Source organism: Quercus robur, chromosome 8 (genome assembly GCF_932294415.1).
Source record: "Quercus robur chromosome 8, dhQueRobu3.1, whole genome shotgun sequence".
Classification (NCBI taxonomy): domain Eukaryota; kingdom Viridiplantae; phylum Streptophyta; class Magnoliopsida; order Fagales; family Fagaceae; genus Quercus; species Quercus robur.
The window spans coordinates 11,370,351-11,394,564 of record NC_065541.1 but is presented as its reverse complement, the minus strand read 5'-3'; the positions used below and the strand labels follow the sequence as shown (position 1 = coordinate 11,394,564).

Genomic DNA, 24,214 nt, shown 5'->3' with positions numbered 1-24,214 from the left:
TACCAGTTGAGCTAACTGGAACCCGTGCTAAGCGACTCATTAGGATATTTCATTGTTCCTTTTAATTCATAGTACTTTTATTGATAGAAATTGCAGGGAGTCTGTCCAATTGAAACTTATTGTTCCCTAAAAAAAAGGAAAAAAGAAACTTATTGAACCGATTTTCATGTATGGCAAGAGAAAGGCATACTATATTGTTAATGGAAAAATAGATAGCAAGATTTTAGGGTTTGAAGGGATTAAATTATAGATGTGATGAAAATCCTTACTCTAATTTTTTTTCCTCCAAAAAAATTCTGAATTCCACTTATTCTCTCCAAAGCAAATCTAGATATTCAACATAAATGAATTTTGATTTATTATTATTATTATTATTTTTTCACCTAAAGCAAATATTCTACTTTTTTTTTTTTATAATGCAAATCTAGATTTGGATTCCTCTCTCTCTCTCTCTCTCTCAATAAGCATTTTGAAATTGATTTATTAGTGAAATCAAGTATTCATTTTTTTTTTCTTATTTTTGATTTGTGCTATTGTGATTGTGCATACATGTGTGTCTTGGGCTGATATGATTTTTAGGATTGAGTGTGACTTTGAGAGAGAGAGAGAGAGAGAGAGAGAGAGAGAGAGAGAGAGAGAGAGAGAGAGAGAGAGATTTAAGTGTTCAACATCACGATTTGCTTCCAATTAAAAAAAAAACTTTGGAATTTGAATGTTGAACATCTAGTTTCCCTTTGAAGAGAGAAAAAGTGAAATCCAGATTTTCATCAATGAGAGAGAGATCCACCAAGGCAAAAATACTATAGCTGGAAGATATTGAAGGGGAATGAAGCTTTCTTTTATGTCATTTTTACGTCTTTGAAATGAACTCACCCCATTCATTGATGCTTAACAATACTTACTAATACCCATATCAAGGATAAGTTATTACAAGTTATAGAGCCCACGAATATATTCCTTGCATTTTTTGTGTATAATTTTGGGGTTAGTATTTAAAATTTTCTCTTGGAGATAAAAAATATTGAAGACTAGATTCCTAAAAATCTATAATTAATTCTATTCAAAATCCAAAATTTAACTTAGTTTTCATTAATAATTATATGCCAAATACCTTGACAACAAGGACAATAGAGGATAAATTTAAAAAAAAAAAAAAAAAAAACCCACTATTAATTATAAGATTTGGCTTACCTTTATTACTTTTTAATTGGACATCTCCTATTGTTTTAAATATACAATGACAAGTGATAGTAAGTTTTAATCTCTACATTTTATTTAGTTAGAGGGTAATGTGACAAATTTTTATTAAAACAAAAAGGAGATTCTAGTTAAAAAAAATACTGTAGGTAAGCTAAATCCATTATTATATGATGAGAGATATTCTATTTAGTGGACGAATTATAAAGTACCCTTATAACAAGTTATTTGACAATTAATCGGAGTATTATTGATAGTTCATATAACAAGTTATGTGACAATTCATAGAAACTATTGTTATTGTTGAAATTATAAATTTTAATTGGTTATCTTTTAAAACCTTAGTGTGTTGTTTTTTCTTCAAATTATAGAATTTAAGTTGTTACACCCTTAAATTATATTTATAAGTTTTAAAAATATTTTTTCTTTCATTAAAATTTTCTATCTAACATTAGTCAAGAAAGTTTAATTCTAGTCTTTAATCTTTAAAGTATGGATGAAATTCAATAAATCCAATGAGACAAGTTTTTTTACACTTTTTTCATAGTTATTAAATTGATTAAAAAAAAATTCACAACAAGTTATATGACAATTCATAGAAACTATTGACATTTAAAATCATAAAGTTTAATTGGTTATCTTTTAATACCTAAAGGTTTAATGTGTTATTTTAGAGACCATAGGATACAAGTTGTTACTCCCTTAAATTATTATTATTATTTTTTTGAGAAGTACTCCCTTAAATTATAATCTTTAAAACCTCGAGATTTGTGATGTCCCGATGAATACAAATCTTATCTCTTTCGTGTGTGGTTGTTTCTCAATTTTGTCTAATTGGTCAAGAAAATGTGGTTCTTGTTTTTAATCATTAAAGTACGGATAAATTAATTTTCTACCAATACATAGACCTGCCCCGCTTAAAAGCACTATCTACCGTTTGCACACAGTTGAAATCTTATCAATGATACTCTGCAGAGTATTTATTTCCTACGTATTTGTTCCCAATCAAGCCAGCAAAACCATGTGAATTGCGTCAAATCGAACCATGTTACATTGTTACCATATGTCCTTAACTTTCAAAGTTCAGTGCACTAATTGCAAACTTTCAGATAATGCTAGCAAGTGCAATGTGCCAGTCTTGTGCAAACTGCTATAACTCACTCTGACTTTCTCTCCCGCATGCCTACAAAAAAATTGAATGCATTGAGAGACAGGCAGTTGCACCATCCATAATCCATATATTGCTCTGCATCATAACTCTTTAATCAGCACCGTTACAATTGCATGGTACAGAAGTAAATGGAGACGACTATCTGGGTTTTCTACTCTTCAACTGTCTTTTTTATTGATAGCAGCTGTCCTTCATTGATTACTACCTATTAAAATCTCATTTTGATTTAAAAAATACAGGAAGAGCTGGTCGGATATTTGTTACAATACTGATATTTTTGCGATATTTCACTGAGATTTTAAACCATGGCATCACTCGCTTCACTTCTGGAGATATATTTACAGTTGGGATCATTCTATGCTGTTCTTTGTGATGGTTAAAATAATATATATAGTTACCTGATTTAAGAACAAAGTGACAGAAGGAAGAAAGAGAGAAAAAGTGTTAACCTTTGTATTAAATTTGCTATCATTTCGGTATTTTTGTACATATGAATATATACAGAAGTCTGGATAAGTGGTTCATATAGTTGATCTAGGGAGCTAATTAAGGACGTCCTTGATTGAGATTAAAATCAAGGACATATTGATTCCCTTTAATTTAGCTATATGGTCATGCTAGAATTAGGGATAAAGATATGGGATAAGTTCGCGTAATATACATTTTTTATTTATTAACTTAATCTTTTAGGATAAGTAATATTTTATCAAAGGTTAATATAATATAAATGAGTATGTAAAGTGGAATTATTTATTATTATTATTATTTTTTTTTATGAAGAAAGTGGAATTTGTTTATTTTGTCTTGATTGATCCATTTTATTTTAACTTATGACATTCAATAAATAAGTTTTAGTTTACTAATGAAATATATATACATATAGCTAGGGCTAGCATTTGTTTTTTTTAACCAATGAATAAGGGCATTGGTTCTGGGGTGGAAGGCAGCCAGGCAGAGCCTTCAAACCGGTCTGCTCTGAATCAGTTTTGGAAGGCAGTGTGGGGGCTTCGAGTTCCTAACAAGTTTAAGCATTTCATCTGGCGAGCGTGCAATGATGCCCTTCCTACTAAGAGTAACCTGTTCCGGAGAAAAATTACACCATCTGACCAGTGTGAGCTTTGCAAACTCTACCCCGAGGACCCGTTGCATGCTATCTGGACTTGCAGAGAAGTGGAGTCCGTTTGGAGCTCATCCCACTGTTTTAACCAAGCAAATCTCCCCCAACCCCAAAGTTTTAGCGACTTACTCTCCCTTTTTTTGCAGGTTAAGGAGGACTATAGAAAGGAGGTGTTCGCCATTGCAGCGTCGCTGCTGTGGAACCGGCGAAATGCCATCTATTTCGGTCGGCCTGTGAGAGCCACGGACCAAATCCTATCAATGGCAGGAAACTTGCTGCAAGATTTTCTGGCAGCCCATCAGATTGAACCAGTTATCCCTCCCCCTCCTGCCCTGCAACATTGGATCAAACCTGACTTACAATTCCATAAAGTCAACTTCGATGCTGCAGTGTTCAGGGAGGCGCATTTGGCTGGTATCGATGTCGTTGTTCGAGATTGGAGAGGTGACTTTGTTGGTGCAGTTTCTTCCCCAATGGTGCTGACTCATACGGTTGCTGAAATGGAAGCTCTAGCGTGCCGGAAAGCCATTGAATTCGCTGCAGAAATTGGGTTACAGAGAGTGATTGTTGAAGGGGATTCAACTATGGTTATCAATGCTCTAAACCAAAACAGTGCAGGGTTCTCATCTTACGGTGTCGTTATAGAAGACATTCGCAGTCTAGCTTTGGTGTTTGAATCATGTGTCTTTGCTCATACCAGTCGAGTCTGTAATAGTGTGGCTGATGCGTTGGCAAAAAAAGCAAAAGCTTATAGGAATGCTCAGGTCTGGTTGAATGAACCACCTGATGACTTAGTGTCTTTGCTTCTGTTTGATGTTCACTGAACTGTTGGTTCTTATTTCCTTTCAATAAAAGCCCAGACTTTTAGTCTGGTTTCTCAAAAAAAAAATAAGGGCATTGGTTAATTTAGGAATTATTTTTAAAAATATTTTCATAAGAAAATATAAAGTAATTAACTGAGTTGACAACTTTTTATATTTTCCATAAAAGTAGTGTCAAAAAACTTTTTTAATATAGTTTATTAACAAGATTAATGCTATAGCCATAAACTATTTTACAACATTTTTACAAAATATTGATGTGACCAATTTCTTATTAGTTTTCATTTAGACTCACCATTAATAATACTTTTTCATTTACTAATAATTACTCACTACATCAGCAATTGTAAATTTTTTTGTAAAATAGTTTGTATCCTAAGGAATCCTCACAATTTCAGAGGATTCTGTTGGAACTTGTTCCAGATGTCAAATAGTGTTCGGTGGTGGATTTTCCAAAGGCGTTGACAGTACTCGGTTACTGACCTTAATTTGACTATCCCCTTGCTGACTTCTCTTGAGCTTACTAGTTAGTATTGGGCCCAACTTGGCCTACGCAGAACGGTTTGCCCCAAATGGTATTCTAAGACTCTTGCCCTCTCAATGGACTAATCCTAATTAACACTCCTTTAAAGTAAAGAGATTTTTTTATTGGTTTAAAATTGGGGGTCTTCCCACTTGAGGTCCTAGACTATTGCCTAACTTGTCCGGTGAAAGACCTGTCTTAACGCTAAGACTGACATGGTGATATGTTTTTTATTTTTTGTTTATTTCTTGTTTTTGTATTTTTGAAGAACCAACTTAATCTGAGAAACAAGTGTGGTGTGATCCAAAACCGATGCGTGGTTGATATTGTGATAGTCTTAAATATTTCTTTTAGAAAGGATATTGTTCTAAACAAATTATTTTATAGGGGAAGTTTTTACTCTACTAGATCTGATGGTTTGTTGATCCTGACCATTTTGGAAAGCATTTAATATCAAAATTCTGTAATTTTTTTTTGATAATTATTTTTTATTTTTACATCTTGTTGTTATGGATTGTCAATTTGTCACCAACACAAACACAACACTCCGAGCTAGACTTGGAAACCTCTTTTTTTGGTAAAAAATTTCATTGTGAGACCATGTATGGTGTATCTATTGAAGGGTACTTCGATCTCCATACTATTAGTAATGGAGCGCTGGCCTCTGAGTATTTGTATTAGCCTGTGTAACAATTTCTATCTATTTTAGTATAAGAAATTATTTTTCTATTTTATACAACCATTTTTCAAAAACATTAATTAGATTATCTATTCTTCTACATTCTATTTTACTTCAATAATCATTTTTCATTCTTTATTTCTTATTATCTTCATAGAGAGAAAGAGAGAGAAGAATTTGATGAGATAAGAAATGAGAGAAAAAAAAAATGATATACAAAGCTATAGTAACCGTGTATATTTACATGGTTACTATAGGAATTTTACAAATTTACATGTCTTTAGCTTGACTAAGGTGAGTAATTTTGAGGTTTAAATATGTAAATTTAACACATTTTTCTATCAAATGTATATTGATGCAAATGCTGCATCGATTAAGATGATTACTTCTTCCATGTAAGTTTTGACGCGGTCCATACGTCCTTTAAAATTTCAACCTTAAACGAAGTTGAATAAGTTCTATGGTCCCAAATTTCCTATGTGATTACGAGCACAACAATCTCTTATTTATTTAGATATATCCAAATAAAAATAATATTGCAGTAGTTACAACTTAACCTCTCAACAAGTTGTGAAATAGATTGCGGAAAGAGTTGTCTCTAGACTTAAAAGAAATTAATAACACACATGAATGCATAATGTTCTTCCTATAATTAAGGATCACGTCTAACAATGAATTGGCGCTACTTCAGGCACATGAATAGGGAAGCTATCAATCTCATCTATCCAAGGATTATGCTTCTCATTTGCTGAATTAATGGTTCGCAATGCTCGCCACACAACACTGTTACACTTGAACCCTGACCCAAATGCAATTTGCCATGCTCGATCGCCTTTCTTGATTCTCCCCTTGGCCTCAGTATAAGCCAATTCATACCATAAGGAACTACTAGAAGTGTTCCCAAACCTATAAAGAGTCATCCTTGAGGGTTCCATATGCCACTCACTAAGTCCAAGACTCTTCTCTAACTCATCCAACACTGCTCTCCCTCCTGCGTGTATACAAAAGTGCTCAAATGCCAACTTAAAGTCTGGAACATATTGTTTTATCTTCATTTTAAAAACTTTTCTACCCATGAAATTCACCAAAAATAGGATTTGTTCAGATAAGGGCAGGACTAATGGCCCTAATGTTGTAAAGTTGTTTGTAAGACCTTCTCCAGCTACTGGCAATAGGTCTTTGGAGAGTGCAACGCCAAGTCGATTATTTATGTCTTCTTTTTGAAAGACACAATTGTAACCTCTATCATCTGCACCTTTGTGGGTACGTAAAGCATGAACCAGTTGATACTTTGAACAATGGCGATCGGATGATCGGTTTGTTAAAAGAATTGCTGCTGAACCCATACGGAAGAGACAATTTGGGATAAGCATTGAGCGAACATTGCCATCGTACCCGGCCAGAGTCAAGCTTTCCATGCTCACCACTAGAGCATAGGAATTTGGTCGTACCTGTCACAAAGTGAGGTTTCGATTATATAAATTTAGTCTTTTTTTTTTTTTTTTTTTTTTTTTTTTTTTTTTTTTTGAGAAAAATATACATTTAGTCTGACTAAGAATATGATCTTTTTCATTTTTTTTTTTCAAAATAACGATTATACATACATTCTATGGGGGGAGATTTAGTTTTTCATCAATATAAGTATATATATTATGTCACTTTATTTAAAAATCAATAAATTTATTTCTTATTTAATAGAAAGACATTCTAAAAAAGTGGCACAATATATACTTTTAATTAATTAATCAATGAAAGTCTAAATGCAATACAAGAATCAATTAACTACATGCTAAATACTCCATGCTAAATGGGACACCATTAAAGATTAAAAATTCCATTATCACTAGATTATCACTTAAACTACATGATATATAAATGAAAACATACATTCCTGGAAGACAAACTAGTATATAGAGTCCTTTTTCCATTAAAAAAAGAGAGAGTATATGTGATCCTAATTCCTTTCGGTCTTAACGTAATATAATTTTAATAAAATTTATCACCAAACTAATATAGAAGAAACATTCTCCAATCCATTGCGTGGTGATTAAAAACAAGATCTATAATTCTATATATACTTTTAGTCGCATAATATTTTTAATGAGTCATGTAACTTATTTGAATAGTATGTACAAATAGTCTTATTAATCAGAACATAATAAATTTGAAGTGATTTCTTGAAGTCTTTTTTTTTTTTAATTAATTAATTAATTTTTTATATAAGATAAAATTTTTACTCTAATCTAATCTACGTATATATGTGTATAAAACTTCCTTCTGGAGATTTAAATCACGACCCTTATCCCCACAAACATTTATACTTGTAGAATGACTACCGCATCACTGTGGTGATGTCTTGAAGTTTTGATATAGGTTCCGCGGAAAACTTTGTTCATATAATTATTGATTCATTAAATACAAGGATATATGAAGGAAAACGTACGGTCCTGGAAAGATAATTTCCAGCAAACAAACAAATTGCATTAAAATGAACTTTCGTAATGATGCTTCCAACCTCATTCATTTCTTACACGGTGTAACAAGCCTTCTGGTAGGACAGAAGTACTCATGTGCTATCTGAATGCAAAATGTAATTAATTATGGAAAACCTTTTGCAATTTGATATGATAATGAATTTAATTAGTAACTTTCAACTACTGGGATAAGTGAATATTTAAATTGCTTCTTTGTAATTGGTAAAACCAACTTATAAGCTTAATGTAGTAAAATTGATAGTATCCTAGCTACTACTCATTAATTAATATATAATCCATGGTTTTAGTTTTGGGGATATATTCTATTTGTTTTGTTCTTAAATAGTTAGATTATAATTTTTTATGGTATTCTTAGAGATATAAATATATTTTTTACTTGAAAACTAAATTTTATAAAGTCTATAAATTAATTCCCTATGATGTAAAACTAAGGATTCATTTTTATATAATGGATTCGGAAGCACTTATGTAAAACTTCAAAGCATATGCATGCTTGGTAGATAGATTTTATTTATTTTTCCGGATATAAAAAAATTACTCAAATCAATGGAAAGTCATTATCTAATCTCATGATACTTACCTGTAACAACCGTTTGGCAAGGTCTATAGAGACAAGTCCAGCGCTGCAGCCCATACCGCTAAGATTATAGCATGAAATGTTCCCTCTAAGCTTGTACCGGTTGACAATCATAGCTGACAGTGATGGAGTCGGATTCAACAAACTGCAATTCAGAACAAGAATCCCAATGTCCTTAGACTTCACTCCAGTTTTTGCTAACAACTGGTCAACTGCTCCAAAAATCACCATCTCTGCCTCTTTCCTTGCTTCCTCCAAGCATAAATTTCTAACTGGGAGATCTAATAGTGCTTTGCAGACATATGTCTTTTCACCATACCCTGACCTTTCCAAAATTTTCTTTTGAAACGCTAAACTTTCTTCTGTGAAGGCCCCAACAAGCCTAGTTTTTTTAATGAAAGTTTCTCTTTTGCATATTAGAGATGAGTCTGGCTTGTAACAAGCAAAATCCAACAAGTAAACTTGTTTTGGACGACTCATGAGGTAAAAGGTTGTTAGGATAAATGTAAGCATTGTGCATAGAATTACTACTACGAGATTGAGCTTAATGTGGTGGAAGAGATGGATGAAATCTTCAACAGAGAGATGAGACAAAGCTATAGTGAGGGGCACAAGAAAGAGATACAAGGCATTGGAGATTAAGTAGTGGAAACCAAGTTTCACGTACTTAAGTTTGGTTGAATTTGGTTCCTTGTCTTGGTTTTGTTTATTCTCATTCCCCATTTGAACACAAACTCAAATTGACCCTTTGTCTTTGTTTTTCTTTTTGGCTGCTCTAGTAGTCTAGTGGCCTAAAATTGAAACTTCTTACTTTGTAAAATTATGAGAATACAAAAGGATTTGAACTGAAAAGTAGGTTTAACATGTTTGGAGAGAGAGAGAGAGAGAGACTGATAAATTGCCAACCCAGATGGAAAGGTGTAGTGTTGAGAATGGAGTTTTTTTTTTTTTGCTGAATGTGTTGAGAATGGAGTTGGAATGCAATCTATGAAGCTCCTTTATAATCTTTTTAAGGGTAGTTAATTAATATGTAGATGTGCTTGTTATTGCTGTCCATACCTTTGGACTATTTTTATTTTGTTGGCCGTTATCTCTGATTTTAAGGGTAGTTAATTAATATCTCTGAAGTTTGCACCAACTTCACTGTTTTATTTTTTGGTTAACAAAAATGGGTAGAGGGGCTACTAGTATAACTTTCCTACTTGAGCGTAACTATAGTAGCACTCTATTCGCTCATGAGTAAGACTCCATACTCCTAGTTTATGTGAGGATCTCACTTATTTTTTAGGCCGACCATTTGGGATGGAAATAGGATATAAGGAATACCAACGCATAGCTAATTGTTTGAGGCTTGAACCCAAGTCTTGAAACTCGTTGATCAAGTATTTTACCAACTAAGTCACTCGAATGTTAGTAACTTCACTGTTTTCACACTACTGTTATATCACTTTTTTACCTTACGTGACATTTTACCTATTCTCTTCTGGCAGAGTACTCATATTTTAATGGTTATTTCTATACCTTGGTCAACATTTTTCTTGTGAATATTTCATTCAATTAACAGTTAAATATGATATTAAAACTGCCAGATCAAAAGTATGCAGTTAAGATATGCATAAAATATGTGTGATACGGATAGAAATGACACGCTACATTCAAGATCTTTGCTCAGATTAGTTTGATTGAGCTCATCATGTACATAAGTTCTTCGATCACGTACGTGGCTCAACCGGATCAATACAATATATGTATATATAAAACAATGATCGTGTTCCTCAGCTTTCACCAATGATACCTCTGTTATTCCAACCCCACAATTATTACGATTGCTAAACACAAGATAACGATCCTTTGTAATATGCCACCTAGCTAGCTAGATTCGGTATAAACAGGATTGGCTTAATACATTTTGAAACCCAATGTCATAAATTTTAGTAATTTTTTTTATAGTTAAATACTACTTATTCAACACTTTATATTTTATCTTGTTTAAAAAGCGTTCTTGTTTTTAAGATTCAAAATTACTAATATAGTTTTTATTAATATTTATTTTACAGGTTGTTAGGAAAATTGATAGTCAATGATTATTAGACACATTTATAACAAGCACATACCAATTTATTTTTGGTGAAACAATTTAAGGTTTTAATCATATTAGATTTCTATTAAATCAATATTTTGGGATCTTCTTGGAGATGGAGAAAGTTCAAGAAATGCAAAACCAACCTATATTTTTCATTTTTAAAATATCAATATCAATATCAATATACAATTTTGAGATTTTTTTAAGAGTTCAGTTAATTTATGTTCTTAGAGCACTCATAGCAGTGGTGCTATATAGGTATAATGCTAAAATTTAGCTCCACAAACACAAAAAGGTTGCTGCAGCAGTGGAGCTAAATCTATTTTTTTAGCTCCACTGCTACAGTGCACATCTATAGATAGATGTGTACTATTCATGAGAGCTAAAAAAAAAAAAAAATTTATTGATTCCCGGTGATTAAAATATTATTTCATTCTCTCTCTCTCTCTCAAGCTCCCTCATTCACCACCGCCGGCTTGACCCAGCCGTCCAAAGCCGCTCTCAAAACTCACCGTCACTCTCCTCTCTCACTATCACTCTCTCAAGCTCCTTCATTCACCGCCGCCGGCCTGACCTAGCCGTCCCAAGCCACTAATCGCCTCAAACCCAAGCCACCGATCGCCTCTCTGTCTCACCGGTGGTGGTGGTGGTGGTTGTGTGGGTAGATCGGCGTTGGTGGGTTCGTCGGCATTAGTGGGTGGCTCGGGTGGGTTTTGTGGTGGTGGGCGTGGGTGGTGTTGCTTGCTTGTGGGTGGTCGATCAGAGTGCTTGGTGATTTGGGTTTTTTTTTTTTTTTTTTTTTTTTTTTTTTGCCTACTATGGACTGGTAGTGGTGGTGGTTGTGGGTGTGGGTGTTGTGCTTGCTCGTGGGTGGTCGATCGGAGTGCTTGGTGATTTGGGTTTTTTTTTTTTTTTTTTTTTTTTTTTTTTGCCTGCTGTGGACTAGTGGTGGTGGTGGTGGTTGTGAGTGTGACTGATGCTAGAGATGGTTGTGGTCGGTGTTGTAGATGTTTTTTGATAGTGGGATATATTATTTTATTGTAGGGGTTATATTATTTTATTATGATATTTATATTATTTTATTGTGTTGAAAGCTAAAATAGATCCACTGCTGCAGCATATGAATATGTAAAATAGATAAAATAACTTTTGATGGAGCTAAAAAACTAAATTTTTAGCTCCATTGCTGTGGATGCTCTTAGGGTATTTATTAATAAATTATTTTTGGAAAGTTTTGATACTATTTTTATGAGAAATATAAAAAGTTTTCAGAAAATCAATTTTTTAAATTATATTTTCCTAAATTTTTTAAAAAAAATTAATGTCTTTAGAGCATTTGTTAACTTTTCTCTCCTTTTAATGCAATTTTGGGGTCTTTGTTTAATTAATGAAGGCTTAAATCCTTAACGTTTTTATGGGTGAAGTGGGGCCAAGGCCTTCATTCGGACCTGGATATAAACGAAATTCTATGTCATATCAGAGGCAACACACTCAATACTTGTAAATTGTCCAAGTTAATTTCCTATAAGAATATTCTCTAACTACCCAAGCATCAAAGTTATTTAGGTCAGACACCACATACTGTCTTTTCAATTTCTTTTCTCATGGTAGTTGTTCACCGTTCAGGTCAACCATACAATCAATGGGATCATCACTGTCTTTTCAATTTCTTTTCTCATTTCAATTTCTTTTCTCATGGTAGTTGTTCACTGTTCAGGTCAACCATACAATCAATGGGATCATCACTGTCTTTTCAATTTCTTTTCTCATGGTAGTTGTTCACTGTTCAGGTCAACCATACAATCAATGGGATCATCAATGTGTAAATAACTACAGCATTTATTCTCCAACAGCAAACCAAACCAAACCATGTAAATGTAATGATCGAACCTTAAATTACATATCTGTCTTGTCTACACAATTACGTAGTGCCACTCTCTCTTGCACTAGCTCGGCCCTCACGCAACCTAGTCATCAATGTAATGTATCAAAATCAGGTCGTCACAGTGAGAGCTATAAAGGTTGTAGTAAAAGAACACAAAGGATGTTTAGGTTAATTTGATGGGTCCTCGCGCAAACAATGCTAAGTGTGCCACATGTTCCACTCTGGTACAAAATTTTCTCCTACATAGTGCCACTTTCTCTTGCACTAGCTCGGTCTTCACCCAACCTAGTCATCAATGTAATACTCACCCAACCTAGTCATCAATGTAATATCTAAATCAGGTCATCACAGTGAGAGCTATAAAGGTTGTAGTAAAAGAACACAAAGGGTGTTTAGGTTAATTTGATGGGTAACAAATGAAAGCTCGGCCGGTCCTCACGCAAACAATGCTAAGTGTGCCACATGTTCCACTCTGGTACAAAATTTTCTCCAACCTTTATAATTCATTCCTACTCCCCCCTGCAAAACTTGAATGCAAAGGAGACACGACTCATGTGCAATTGCAGGAACAGTACTGCTGCTCAGCACAATAGTTAATGAACATTTGAACTACTCTTCTTTCAGGATGTTCATGAGTCCTCTCATTAGTAATGTTTACCTTCTCTTATTTATAGCAATTGTCCTCCACTGACTACTAATTATAAATTTACAGGTAGCATTATTTAGAGATAGTCATGGTAGATGTTTACAGCCTGGACACTCTATGCACCAGGCGGTGACGGTGATTATTTATTGGTGCAATTAATATGAATGGTTGCAATCCATGAAAATTGATTTTTGTATAAATTGAAGCACTTCATCTTATAAAGTATATTCAATAAATATTTTCCTTTATGAGGAAAAAAGGATACTTGAAAGTTACCGTTAAGGTTTTGTTAACGAGTGTCTGAATTAAAGGCACTTGGTAATATAAATTTATGTCATAATCAAATTGTATTTTTATATAATTCACAAAAATAAAGTCAAATTATGCTCAAAATATCAAGAAAAATATATACAATCACAATAAATTTATACATTCAAGTCAACGAATTAATAATACACATAAGTGTTTTTTTTTCCAAAATATGTATGATATAGCTCATATCATAATTAAATATTTTTTTGTTCTATAACCTTGTCATTTCATGAATTTTGGGGGGATGTGTTTTGGTTAGGCCTACCTTCATCAATAAATAATATTTAACTTGTTGGAGGATGGTATGCAGCTAGAATCATCAATGAATCAGACTATGCCAACCAAATCATGTCCCCAATCATAATAAAAAGGGATTTACTAACATGTACTCTTAGGACATATATTAATAATCTATTTTAAGAAATTTTTTATGAGAAAACAAAAAAAATAATTCACTGTTTTGACAACTTTTTCAATTTTTCATAAAAAATATTTTCAAAATGAATGATTAATGTGTGCCTTTAACCGAACCCTAATAAAAATGATATCCTGGAAACAGTATTTTTATGGGTACGTAGTGGCAAGTAATTAAGCATCGTAGGGGGCCCCTAGTTAGATACACGAACCCTGAATCTCTTTCTAGTTGACAACTAAAATTCCTTAAGACAAGATCAAACCAAACCCATTCTCATTCTCATTGGTCTGGATTTTAATATACAGCCGATACTGATCCTATCAATAAGGATGAAACTCTTCAGTCTTCTCTATAAATTAATTGATGCATGCATGGGAAGTGACATTTATTCCAGGCCATCATATTCAGGACAACATCATGCAAGTGACAGAAGATATGTAGAATGAAATGACAGCTCTAAAATTTGGATTTGGACAAGGTGTGTGACAAACTTGAATGGTTTTGTTGAGATCATTTGGGTTTGATGAAAAATGGATACATTTGGGTTTTCAATGTCTCTTTAAACCTGTGGGGCAGGTTCTCAATCACTCAATGTCTCTTCAAACCTCCAATGCCGCCTTAGACAGGAAAAAGTATTTTATTTACCTGACATATGAGAAATCTCTTTCACTGACATGTGGGTCTCGTATGTGAGGCGCACATGACAGAGCGAGAGAGATTTTTCAGGAGTGCTGTCACTCCTTTTTTTTTTTGCCTTTTTTGTTTTTGTTTTGTTTCCATTATAATTATCAAGGCTTATTTTACCCCAAGTGAAGTAAAAATTGATCAAGAAGTCAACAAACAGAGGAGTTCAAATTAGCCGTGGCTGTCCTCCCAATCCCATTTCACACCCACTATTTGTACGTAGATGACATAATATGCTTTATCAAGTCAAATGATGCTAATCTAAATGTTTACAAGGCTCGAAGTTTAGGTCTTCCACTTTTTATAGCAGGATAAAATCTGTCTCTTTGATGTGGTAATATCAAGAGTGTAACTTAGAGTTGAGGAATGGAAAGCCAAACTTTCTCTCAAGCTCTCCTAGAGCCTCGTTGATCAAAATGGTTATTGCAGCAATTCCGGCTTACAATATGAAAAACGTAAAACTATATTGATTCAATTGAAAATGGAAGCTAGAAGTTCTATTAAAAAGAGAAATGATCACAATTATGATTTAATGCTTTGTTCGTTTCAGTGATAATGTTTTTTTAAAAATGAGTCATTTTTCAAAAATATTTTTTTTATATTTGGTAGCAATCTTAAATAAGTTGAAAAATATTTTCATAACTTTCTTTATTTAACTTAGTGTGAGATAAAGTTATTTTCTAAAAAAATTTGTTGGAAAACAATTTCTAAAAGTAAACCATACTTTTTTCTGTTGACTAAAGATAATTTTCCTTTAACTTATTTTTTTTAGTGCTTCCAAATTAAACACTGAAACATGAAAAACTATTTTTAATTGCAAGTGCATAATCAATTCTGTTCCATGGCGGGAGACTTGATGCAGAGTACCTCGATGCCCAAGAGCTTGCACCAACTCCTCCTCCTCCCGTGATGCAGCAGTGGCGACCTCCAGAACCTGAGCATGTCAAGTTGAACTTCGACGCAGCGGTGTTCAATTCACTGAATAAGGCAGGCATCGGTGTTATAGCTAGAGACTGGAATGGCGCTGTGATCGGAGCCATGTCAATGCCCATTTCCCTCTCCCAAACAGTGAACGAAATGGAGGCTATGGCATGCCGGAAAGCGGTCCAGTTTGCTAAGGATTTGGGTCTTCAGAAAGTGGTTATCGAAGGTGACTCGTTGGTGGTGATCAACGCCCTCTCACAAGGGCATGGCTGTCTCTCCTCATATGGGAATGTCATTGATGACATCTTAGTCCTTGCTGATGATTTTCAGTGGTGTGAGTTTCATCATGTTAAAAGAATATGTAATGTGGTAGCTGATATGTTAGCCAAAAAAGCTAAGGATTTGTTGGGGGTTCGGGTTTGGTTGGATGACCTCCCTGAAGACATTCAACCCCTTGTCTTGTTTGATGTTCATTGATTTTGTTTTTCTTTTCCAATAAAAGCCCAGGCTTGATGTCTGGTTTCTCAAAAAAAAAAAAAAAAAAAAAAAAAAATTCTGTTAATTAGGCTGAAACGTTGCCTAGATCAGTGATAGGGTGGGTTTTAACGTTACCATTTCACATGGTTTAACCAAAAAAACACATGCAATAGTTTAGATGGATCGATGAGGAATTCCTCTCCTCTTTTTCTTTTTCTTTTTTCTGTTTTTTTTTGGGGGGGGTGGTTTGAGAAGAAGAATTCCTTGTTGAGTTTTGATAAATTTCACCATCATTTGTTAACTATTATTTTAACAGTCTCATTCATGTCTGAGTTCACACTCTTTTTTAATAAATAGGGTCAAATATGTGCTATTTTCAAATTAAAAAAAAAAAAAAATTAAAGCTATAGTGGAGGTGGTGGACCTCTCAAAACATTAGGAACATAACTGTATTTAGAGACCAAAGGGGGCCATGGTCCTCCTTCACCTTGAATTGTTTTTAATTATATATATATATATATATATTATATAGTTTAGGCTAGAGATTTGAAGTAAAGGTTTCAACAATTACAGTTAATTTCATTTTAAAATTTAATTACCTAAAGTGATCTAAAAAATGAAAGTAGCCAACTAGCCCACACCCACGCCCTCCCTATTGAAAAAAAAAAAAAAAGTAGAAGAAAAAAACCTTTTAATTGATTAATACATAAACTCAAGTGGTGCTACAGTATTGAAGGTGTTAACCACCTCAAGAAATGTTCTCAATTTGAACAATACATCAAGATACTCAATCCTGCCCACAACATCAAGGGGCAAAGGCTCTCTCTCTCTCTAAAAGAGGGGATCTATCTTATTAAAGATTAAGTTTTCATAACCGTAAAATGCTTAAACTTATAGTTTTTAAAATATATTATTTCTTTCTTCTTTCTCTCATTACCCCCAAATTTTTCGTAGGCAATTTACTAATTTAAGTTATAATAACAAAAAAAAGAAAAAGAAAAAGAAAATAGATGCCAACTATGTTTGTACGTTTAGGTGTTGACATAGCTAAGATAAAGGAAAACAAATTATCTCTCTTTTTTTTTTTTTGGGTATTTTTGGTGAGTAAAACAAAAATGTTGAGTAGTTTTGATAGAGTCTAATTAAAAATGCTATTTTTATGTCAAATAGTTTGGTTTTTATATTTTTTCAAAATTATAATTTTCTCTCATTGTTATAGTATTCAATTTATTATTATTATTATTATTTTTTTTGGTTCTCAACTATTGTAGGGTCACGTTTTTCAGGTCAAGCCCAAGATGCATGGAGCCTTAGACCAGTGAGCCCGATACAATGAATTTGTAGAGAGTGGACCAAAGAGCTGGGTTTTAGTGTATGGACAACGACCATCACGGTGTTCCTCATGGGCCGAGTTTACTAGAGAGAATTGGTCCTTAGCACGATATGAGGAGCTTTTTCTAGTGCCTCTGTTGTGTTGGGAGGGTCTCTCCCTTTTTTGTTTCTTTTTACTCCCTTTTTATAGTCGTTTTCTTCCTCCTGAATGGGGTCCTTAGGATAGGTACTTGTCCCATCAGCCCCTCTCTCCAGTTGTTGGGAGTGGTTGTAAGGACAGAGAAGTATGGCCGTGTCAGGCACAAAGCACTGAATGCAATAATGACAGCCTTTCCCTTAGATGCTTCTGTTTTCTCCATTGTCTTTTTCTGCTTTAGTGCTTTTCTTGCCCTGTGGAACGATATGAAGTGTCGCTCCCGATGGTATGTTGCCTCTTTGACCCTCGGCTATATCCATGCCGAGGAGGATTCTCTTATGGCCGATGAGGGGTTTTTCGTGGGGCTAGCCCCTGGCCCAATGTAGATATCGACATGGGCCTATTAGTCTTTTACCCCCCACAACTATTATCTTTAATTGTTATTTTTTGTGGTTTGGAATTAAAGGTTAAATAGGATATGGCAACAATTAGTCTTTTTTTTTTTAATTTTTTTTTAAGGCTTTTATTTGTTCTGGATTTCCACTAATTTTTTAATAGGAACCCTCTATTATACTTTTTATATTTCACTTTATACTCCACTTATTACCATATATCATGTGTTTGATTTTCCCCCCATTTTAGACTTTGATGAATTTGTAACAGAAAAAAGAGAATACAAAAATCATCATTGCCACTTTTTGCGTTTCATTTTATGCTCCACTAAATATAGTGCCATGTGTTTGATTTTTTTATTTTATATTTTATTTTGAACTTTCGTTATTTTATAAGGTAAGTAAAAATAATATATGACAAGTTGTGATGGTGGAATATAAAATAGAACATAATTACATGAAATTTATATTTATATATGTGTGTGACAAATTGTAAATAGTGGTGATACAAAAAAACACTCATAAATATAAAAGTTTCCAAGTCAGAAATTTCAATCACTGCTCCCAATCAATAATATCAAGGAATGAAAAGAAAAAAATAAAAGCATTAATATAATTTCACTTTTATACATAAAAACCTAATACATAGATATATATTTATGGTTACTGTTAAAAGTAAAAGACATATATTTTTATGTTTAATAGATGAGGAGCATGCAAATTCTTCTGACGAGGAAGAACACACATTCATTCATGCATGTTTTTCTTCCTAGGAGAAGCTTCAAGAAACAATAGATGCCACTTAAGGCACATTAACGGGAAAGTTATCAATCTCATCCATCCAAGGATTATACTTCTCATACGTTGGATTGATGGTTTGCAATGCATGCCACACAACACTGTTACACTTAAATCCTGACCCAAACGCAATTTGCCATACCCGATCTCCTTTCTTGATCCTCCCTTTGGCCTCAGCATAAGCCAATTCATACCATAAGGAACTACTAGAAGTGTTTCCAAACCTATAAAGAGTCATTCTTGAGGGCTCCATATGCCACTTGCTCAGTTTAAGGTTCTTCTCTATTTCATCTAAAACCGCTTTCCCTCCTGTATGTATACAAAAGTGCTCGAATGCCAACTTAAAATCGGGAACATATTGTTTCGTCTTCATTTTAAATATCTTTCTTCCTACTAAGTTCAGAAAAAATAGGATTTGCTCAGATAGGGGTAAGACTAATGGCCCTAATGTTGTGATGTTGGTTTTAAGGGCATCACCAGCTACTGTCAATAAATCTTTGGAGAGTGCAATGCCAAGTCGTTTTTCTGTGTCTTCCTTCTGAATGACACAGTTGTAACATTTATCATCTGCGCCTTTGTGGGTGCGTACAGTATGAATGAGTCGGTATTTTGAATGGCGGCGATCAGAGGATCGGTTTGATAAGAGGATTGCTGCTGCACCCATGCGGAACAGACAGTTTGTGATGAGCATTGAGCGGTTATTGCCACTATACCAGTTGAGAGTCATGCTTTCCATGCTCACTACTAATGCATAGCAGTTAGGCTGTACCTGTTACACAATGAGGGTAAAAGGATTCGTTTACATTATTTAATGTAATGTACCATATATGAAGTGTACATATATATATATATATCTATCTATCTATATAATGATGTTTGAGATACTACACATACATTTATGTACATACGGTAACTTTTAAATACAAAACCAAACCCAAAAAAGAAAAAAAAATTTAACATGGATATATCAAAAATTAAGAAATTTAACATGGGTATTCCATCTTTACACAGCTTTTTCACCCAAAACTCATATATTTCTGACAAAGAATTCATATATATATTTTTATTTCAAGCTTTTTTTATCTTTTAAACAAATATAAAATATTTAAGAGATTTAAACTTTTGTCATTATTTTTATTTTTGGAGGAAAATTGAGCCTTTGATCCCCATTTGATGCTGACAAAACCTCAAAATTCCATCCATTAATAAAATATTGCCTGTTGTTAAATTCTTTCACTATATATGTCATGGGGTATATCAGTATAAATTGATAACTACTGTGTAACACTATGCCTGGAACTTTTGAGTGTAACACAACACTCATGTGGTATTATTATTATTGTTTTTTTATAAGAACACTCGTGGAATTGTTTCACATGAGAATGCAACTTTAAATATACATGGACGCATGTTATTGTATAAATAACTCATTATTTATTTCCTCATATACAGGGACGGACCTACACTATGCAAGAGGGGGGCCATTGCCCCCCCCCCCCCCCCCAATTAAAAAAAAAAAAAAAACTAGTATAAAAAAAATTAAGATTTGCCCTTATATATATATATATATATATATTTGTCTCTCCTCCTCTAAAATATTTAGATATTGACCTACAAGAAAATAAATAAATAAACAAAATTCATGCCCCTTTAACTACAAAACCAAAAAAAAAAAAAAAAAAAAAAAATATATATATATATATATATATATATATATATATATATATGGACTAAACAAAAATCACGCACAAAATAAGAAATACTTATTTAGTATGTTATACTTTGTTAATGTGTTTTTATAATATGAAATGTTTAAGAAATACTTATTTTGTAGGTAGTATTTTGTTGAATATGAAATAGATGTTAGTTTTTATTTTCATGAATTTTTTTTTGGTTTTAAGCTTTGCCCCCCTCATGTATGAATCCTGGTTCCGTCCCTGCTCATATATTTTACAATAACACAAGGAGTTAAATGTTACATTTAAAATTACATCATGATTTTGTGTGCTTTTCTGTTAATGATATTTAAAAACGTTTTTACGGTTTAAGCAATGTTTAAAAAAGCGAGACAAAATTATCTCAAAACTGAGCATAACATGCGCAAATACCTGTAACAACTGTTTGGCCAGGTCCACAGAAATAACTCCAGCACTGCAGCCCATCCCACCAAGGTTATAGCTCAAAACATTCCCTCTGAGCTTGTAGCGGTTCACAACCATGGCTGATAAGGATGGTGTTGGATTGAACACACTACAATTCACAATAAGAATCCCTATATCCTTAACATTTACCCTTGTTTTTGCTAACAAATCATCAACTGCTCCAAACATCACCATCTCTGCCTCCTTCCTCGCTTCCTCAATAGTCAAGTTCATTGGAACATCTAACAGTGATTGGGAGGCATATGTCTTTGGACCATACCCTGACTTCTCCAAAATTTTCTTTTGAAACGCTAAACTTTCTTCGGAGAAACTCCTACTAAGCTCAGATCTTTTCATGAAAGCTTCTAGGCTGCACATTAGACCTGGCTCGGGTTTGTAACATGAGAAATTCAACAAGTAAACTTGTTTAGGACGACCCAAGAAGTGAAGGGTTGCAAGTAAAACCGTAAGAGCGGTGCATACTGTAACTGACATGAGATTGAGCTTAAGGTTGTTGAACAAATGGACAAAATCATCGACGGAAAGATGAGCAGAAGCTATTGTGAGTGGCACAAGAATGAGATACATGGCGTTGGAGACCAAGTAGTGGTAACCAAGCTTCACATATTTAAGTTTAACCAAATTTGGTTCGTTGTCTAGGATTTTCTTCTTCTTAAACACCATTATGGAATATACAAAAAAAAAAAAAAAAAAAAAAAAAAAAAAAAAAAAAAAAAAAAAAAAATCAGAATATGAGGTTTGATCAAGTTGGAAATGGCGACTAAAGAAAATAACTCGAACAAACCAGCATCTCTATCTTGCTTGGAGATGATACAACTTGTTAAAAAAAAAAAAGCAAAGAATAAAACTTGGAAAAGAAGTTGGAGGAAATTAGAGAGATGGAATTGGTGTAGTGTTTAGCGCAATTGGAGCATGATGCTACGAAGGGCTTTATAATCATTTATAGAGTAGATTGTACGTCACTGTTGGTGCAATCAGAAAAGGCTCCAGACAAGCTGATGAGTTTATTGTTGAAAAATAGTATGTTCACAAAAATTTAAACAATTTTTAGCACGATTCGCAACCTAGTGAGTTATGAGTGGTAGATATATGGACCCACATGAATTTATCATTTTTTTATTATTTGCAATTTGCTACTCGATGAGTTGCAATAAAAATTATATAAATTTTTGTGGTTCTAACATTTTGAACAATAAATCTGTCGACTTTCTTGAATGTCTTTAATTTCCACCTAAATACAATATAATTAATAAATATTTGAAAATTACTTTTTTAAAACAATTAATATGATTTGTGAATTTATACCTATGTAGTATCCCTAGTGTTACTTTGTTATCAATGCTCAAGACATAATATTTTTCACTACTTATTAAGAGTGTTAGTTATGATTAGAGTAAAATTATTTATATATAAGCATGTTACCGACATCAATTCTATTATTAATTACAATAGTTTAGTACGACTTGTTAAAGCCCAAGTAAGATATTTTAGTAGTTTGGATCAAGTCATTGATCACTTGTTAAGATTTCTTTTTGTACCACGTCTCCTATTCTATTGAAATAGTAGGCTATGAGACAACAGGTTATCCTTATAAAGGTTATGAGTGTATGGGAAATTAAAAGAAAAAAACACCAAGAGCAAGTCGTGCAGAAAAATATAAGAAGAATCGGCACAATAGGAATAAAAATCATTTCTCCTACTCATAGTGTTCCAATTTATACTTCACTAACTGCAAAATACTTTTTTCTATTTTAAAAATTGGCTATTTAATTATTTTTTATAGAAAGGGGGGAAAAATTAAGCATGTGACAATTTGTAATTAGTAGAACTTAAAATGAAATACAAAGAATGTGGCAGAGGATTTTCATTTTTCATTCCATACAAGCATGAGAGAAAAAGGAAAAAAGAAATATCTTTATTTTCTATTGTTCAAGGCACACACAAGGGACATAAATTGGTGATTTTCTCTAAGTGTGGATTTTGAGTACTACAACTAATAGGGAGTTAAATATTTAGAACAAAGAGATTACTGCATTATCGGTTTCACTGGGTTCCATTTATTTGATGTGGAAATTGTGTTTATTCCTAAAGAGTAGGGTTGTACAAGACTTGATTTGAACTAACGAGCTGAACCAAAGCCAAGTCGATTGAACCACAAAACATGGATGCTGATGGTGAACAGGGTGGCTGTCGGAGGCATTTCTGGGATTCTGATGTCTGTTTTCTTGGATTCCAAAAATACTGAAACGATCACATAAACCTTTAAAGTTTCACTCAATCTCTAATCTTCAACTCATATCCCATATATTCAATTTCTTCAGCCTAGTTGAAAGTTTCCTCCACAATCTCAAGTTGTCGAAGGTGAGTTCCAGTTAGATCTCATATTTCTAACCTTGTTTGGTTTTATTTTTTGTGGGTTTTGATATTAGATATGAGGTTTCAATTTGTGGGAGATTTCTAACTCATAGTATAACAATTTCGAAGCGACCCAAACCCTCCTAAAATCGACCGCATTAGCCAAAAAACAACCTTACTAAAGAGCTATTTTTGTATTTTTTCCACTTAGTTTAGAACTCAAGATTTGGGCACAATCTTAAGTATTGTATTCTATTTATTATAATGGATTGATCAAATTTGCCTCATAGTTTTTCCCTTTATTCTGGTGAATTTTCCACTTAAATTTGGTGTGTTCTTATGTGGTTTTTTTCTTGGTGCTTGCGTGATTTTTATTTCACTCTTGCTTGGGGTTATTTTAATTTAATTCATGCATAGAAAGTAATTTGGCCTAGAAAAATAGTGTGACAGCTTTCACTGTACCAACAAGTGATATTAGCGTTGTAATTGTTTAGGCATGGTCACCTTGTGTTGGAACAAATCTAGAATACATCAAGCCCTATGATTAAAACTCTCAGCATCATATTATTTAATTTGAAAATTGATGATGGATGACATCCTTTATTTTAAGGACTTGCATGACCATTTTTAGGCTGATAATGGTAAGCCATGCAATACGTCTGAAAAAGAGTGAGAGAAGATGCATAGAAAAACCACTAGGTGTATCAAGTAGTACGTCGATGCTAGTCTACTCATCATGATCTCATGAGACTAATGCACTCTTTGGAAAAAGTGGATAGTTTTTATGAGGAAGATTGCTCAAAATAAAGGTTTTGAAATTAGAAAGCTTTTAAGTTGCAAGACTTGGTGAATTAGATGGTTACAAAGAAGATAATGATTGATGATGAGTTGCCAACACTACTGCTTCTAAGCTCTTAGCCTAATAGTTGGTGAATTTGGTTGCTTCATTTAGTAACTGACTCTACTCTTAATGGTGTGTTACAACTTGTTTTGATCAAGTATAGCTTGTTCAATAAAGAAACAAGAATAACTA

The 24,214-nt window shown here is 33.3% G+C and overlaps 3 protein-coding genes across 3 annotated transcripts in view; all 3 read right to left on the bottom strand.

The window, feature by feature from the left end:
* LOC126694576 (3-ketoacyl-CoA synthase 20-like) overlaps positions 1-24,214 on the bottom strand; it is a 75,538-nt gene that overhangs the window by 11,251 nt on the left and 40,073 nt on the right. The gene's annotated exons all lie outside the window — the stretch shown is intronic.
* LOC126694577 (3-ketoacyl-CoA synthase 20-like) lies at positions 5,992-9,567 on the bottom strand. The gene is made up of 2 exons (XM_050390929.1): positions 8,584-9,567; positions 5,992-6,959 (listed from the first exon to the last, which is right to left on the bottom strand). The coding sequence occupies exons 1-2, from the start codon at positions 9,301-9,303 to the stop codon at positions 6,174-6,176; spliced, it is 1,506 nt and encodes a 501-aa protein (XP_050246886.1). The 5' UTR covers positions 9,304-9,567; the 3' UTR covers positions 5,992-6,173.
* LOC126694580 (3-ketoacyl-CoA synthase 11-like) lies at positions 18,466-21,787 on the bottom strand. The gene is made up of 2 exons (XM_050390931.1): positions 20,773-21,787; positions 18,466-19,433 (listed from the first exon to the last, which is right to left on the bottom strand). Exons 1-2 carry the CDS (start codon positions 21,487-21,489, stop codon positions 18,669-18,671), a joined length of 1,482 nt encoding a protein of 493 aa, XP_050246888.1. The 5' UTR covers positions 21,490-21,787; the 3' UTR covers positions 18,466-18,668.

Bases quoted from the DNA above. Each gene is read 5' to 3' on its own strand.
- LOC126694577 (XM_050390929.1), bottom strand. From the start codon at position 9,303: ATGGGGAATGAGAATAAACAAAACCAAGACAAGGAACCAAATTCAACC. The intron at 6,960-8,583 runs GTAAGTATCATG...ACTTTGTGACAG, and splicing joins TTGCCAAACGGTTGTTACAG to GTACGACCAAATTCCTATGC.
- LOC126694580 (XM_050390931.1), bottom strand. From the start codon at position 21,489: ATGGTGTTTAAGAAGAAGAAAATCCTAGACAACGAACCAAATTTGGTT. The intron at 19,434-20,772 runs GTATTTGCGCAT...ATTGTGTAACAG, and splicing joins TGGCCAAACAGTTGTTACAG to GTACAGCCTAACTGCTATGC.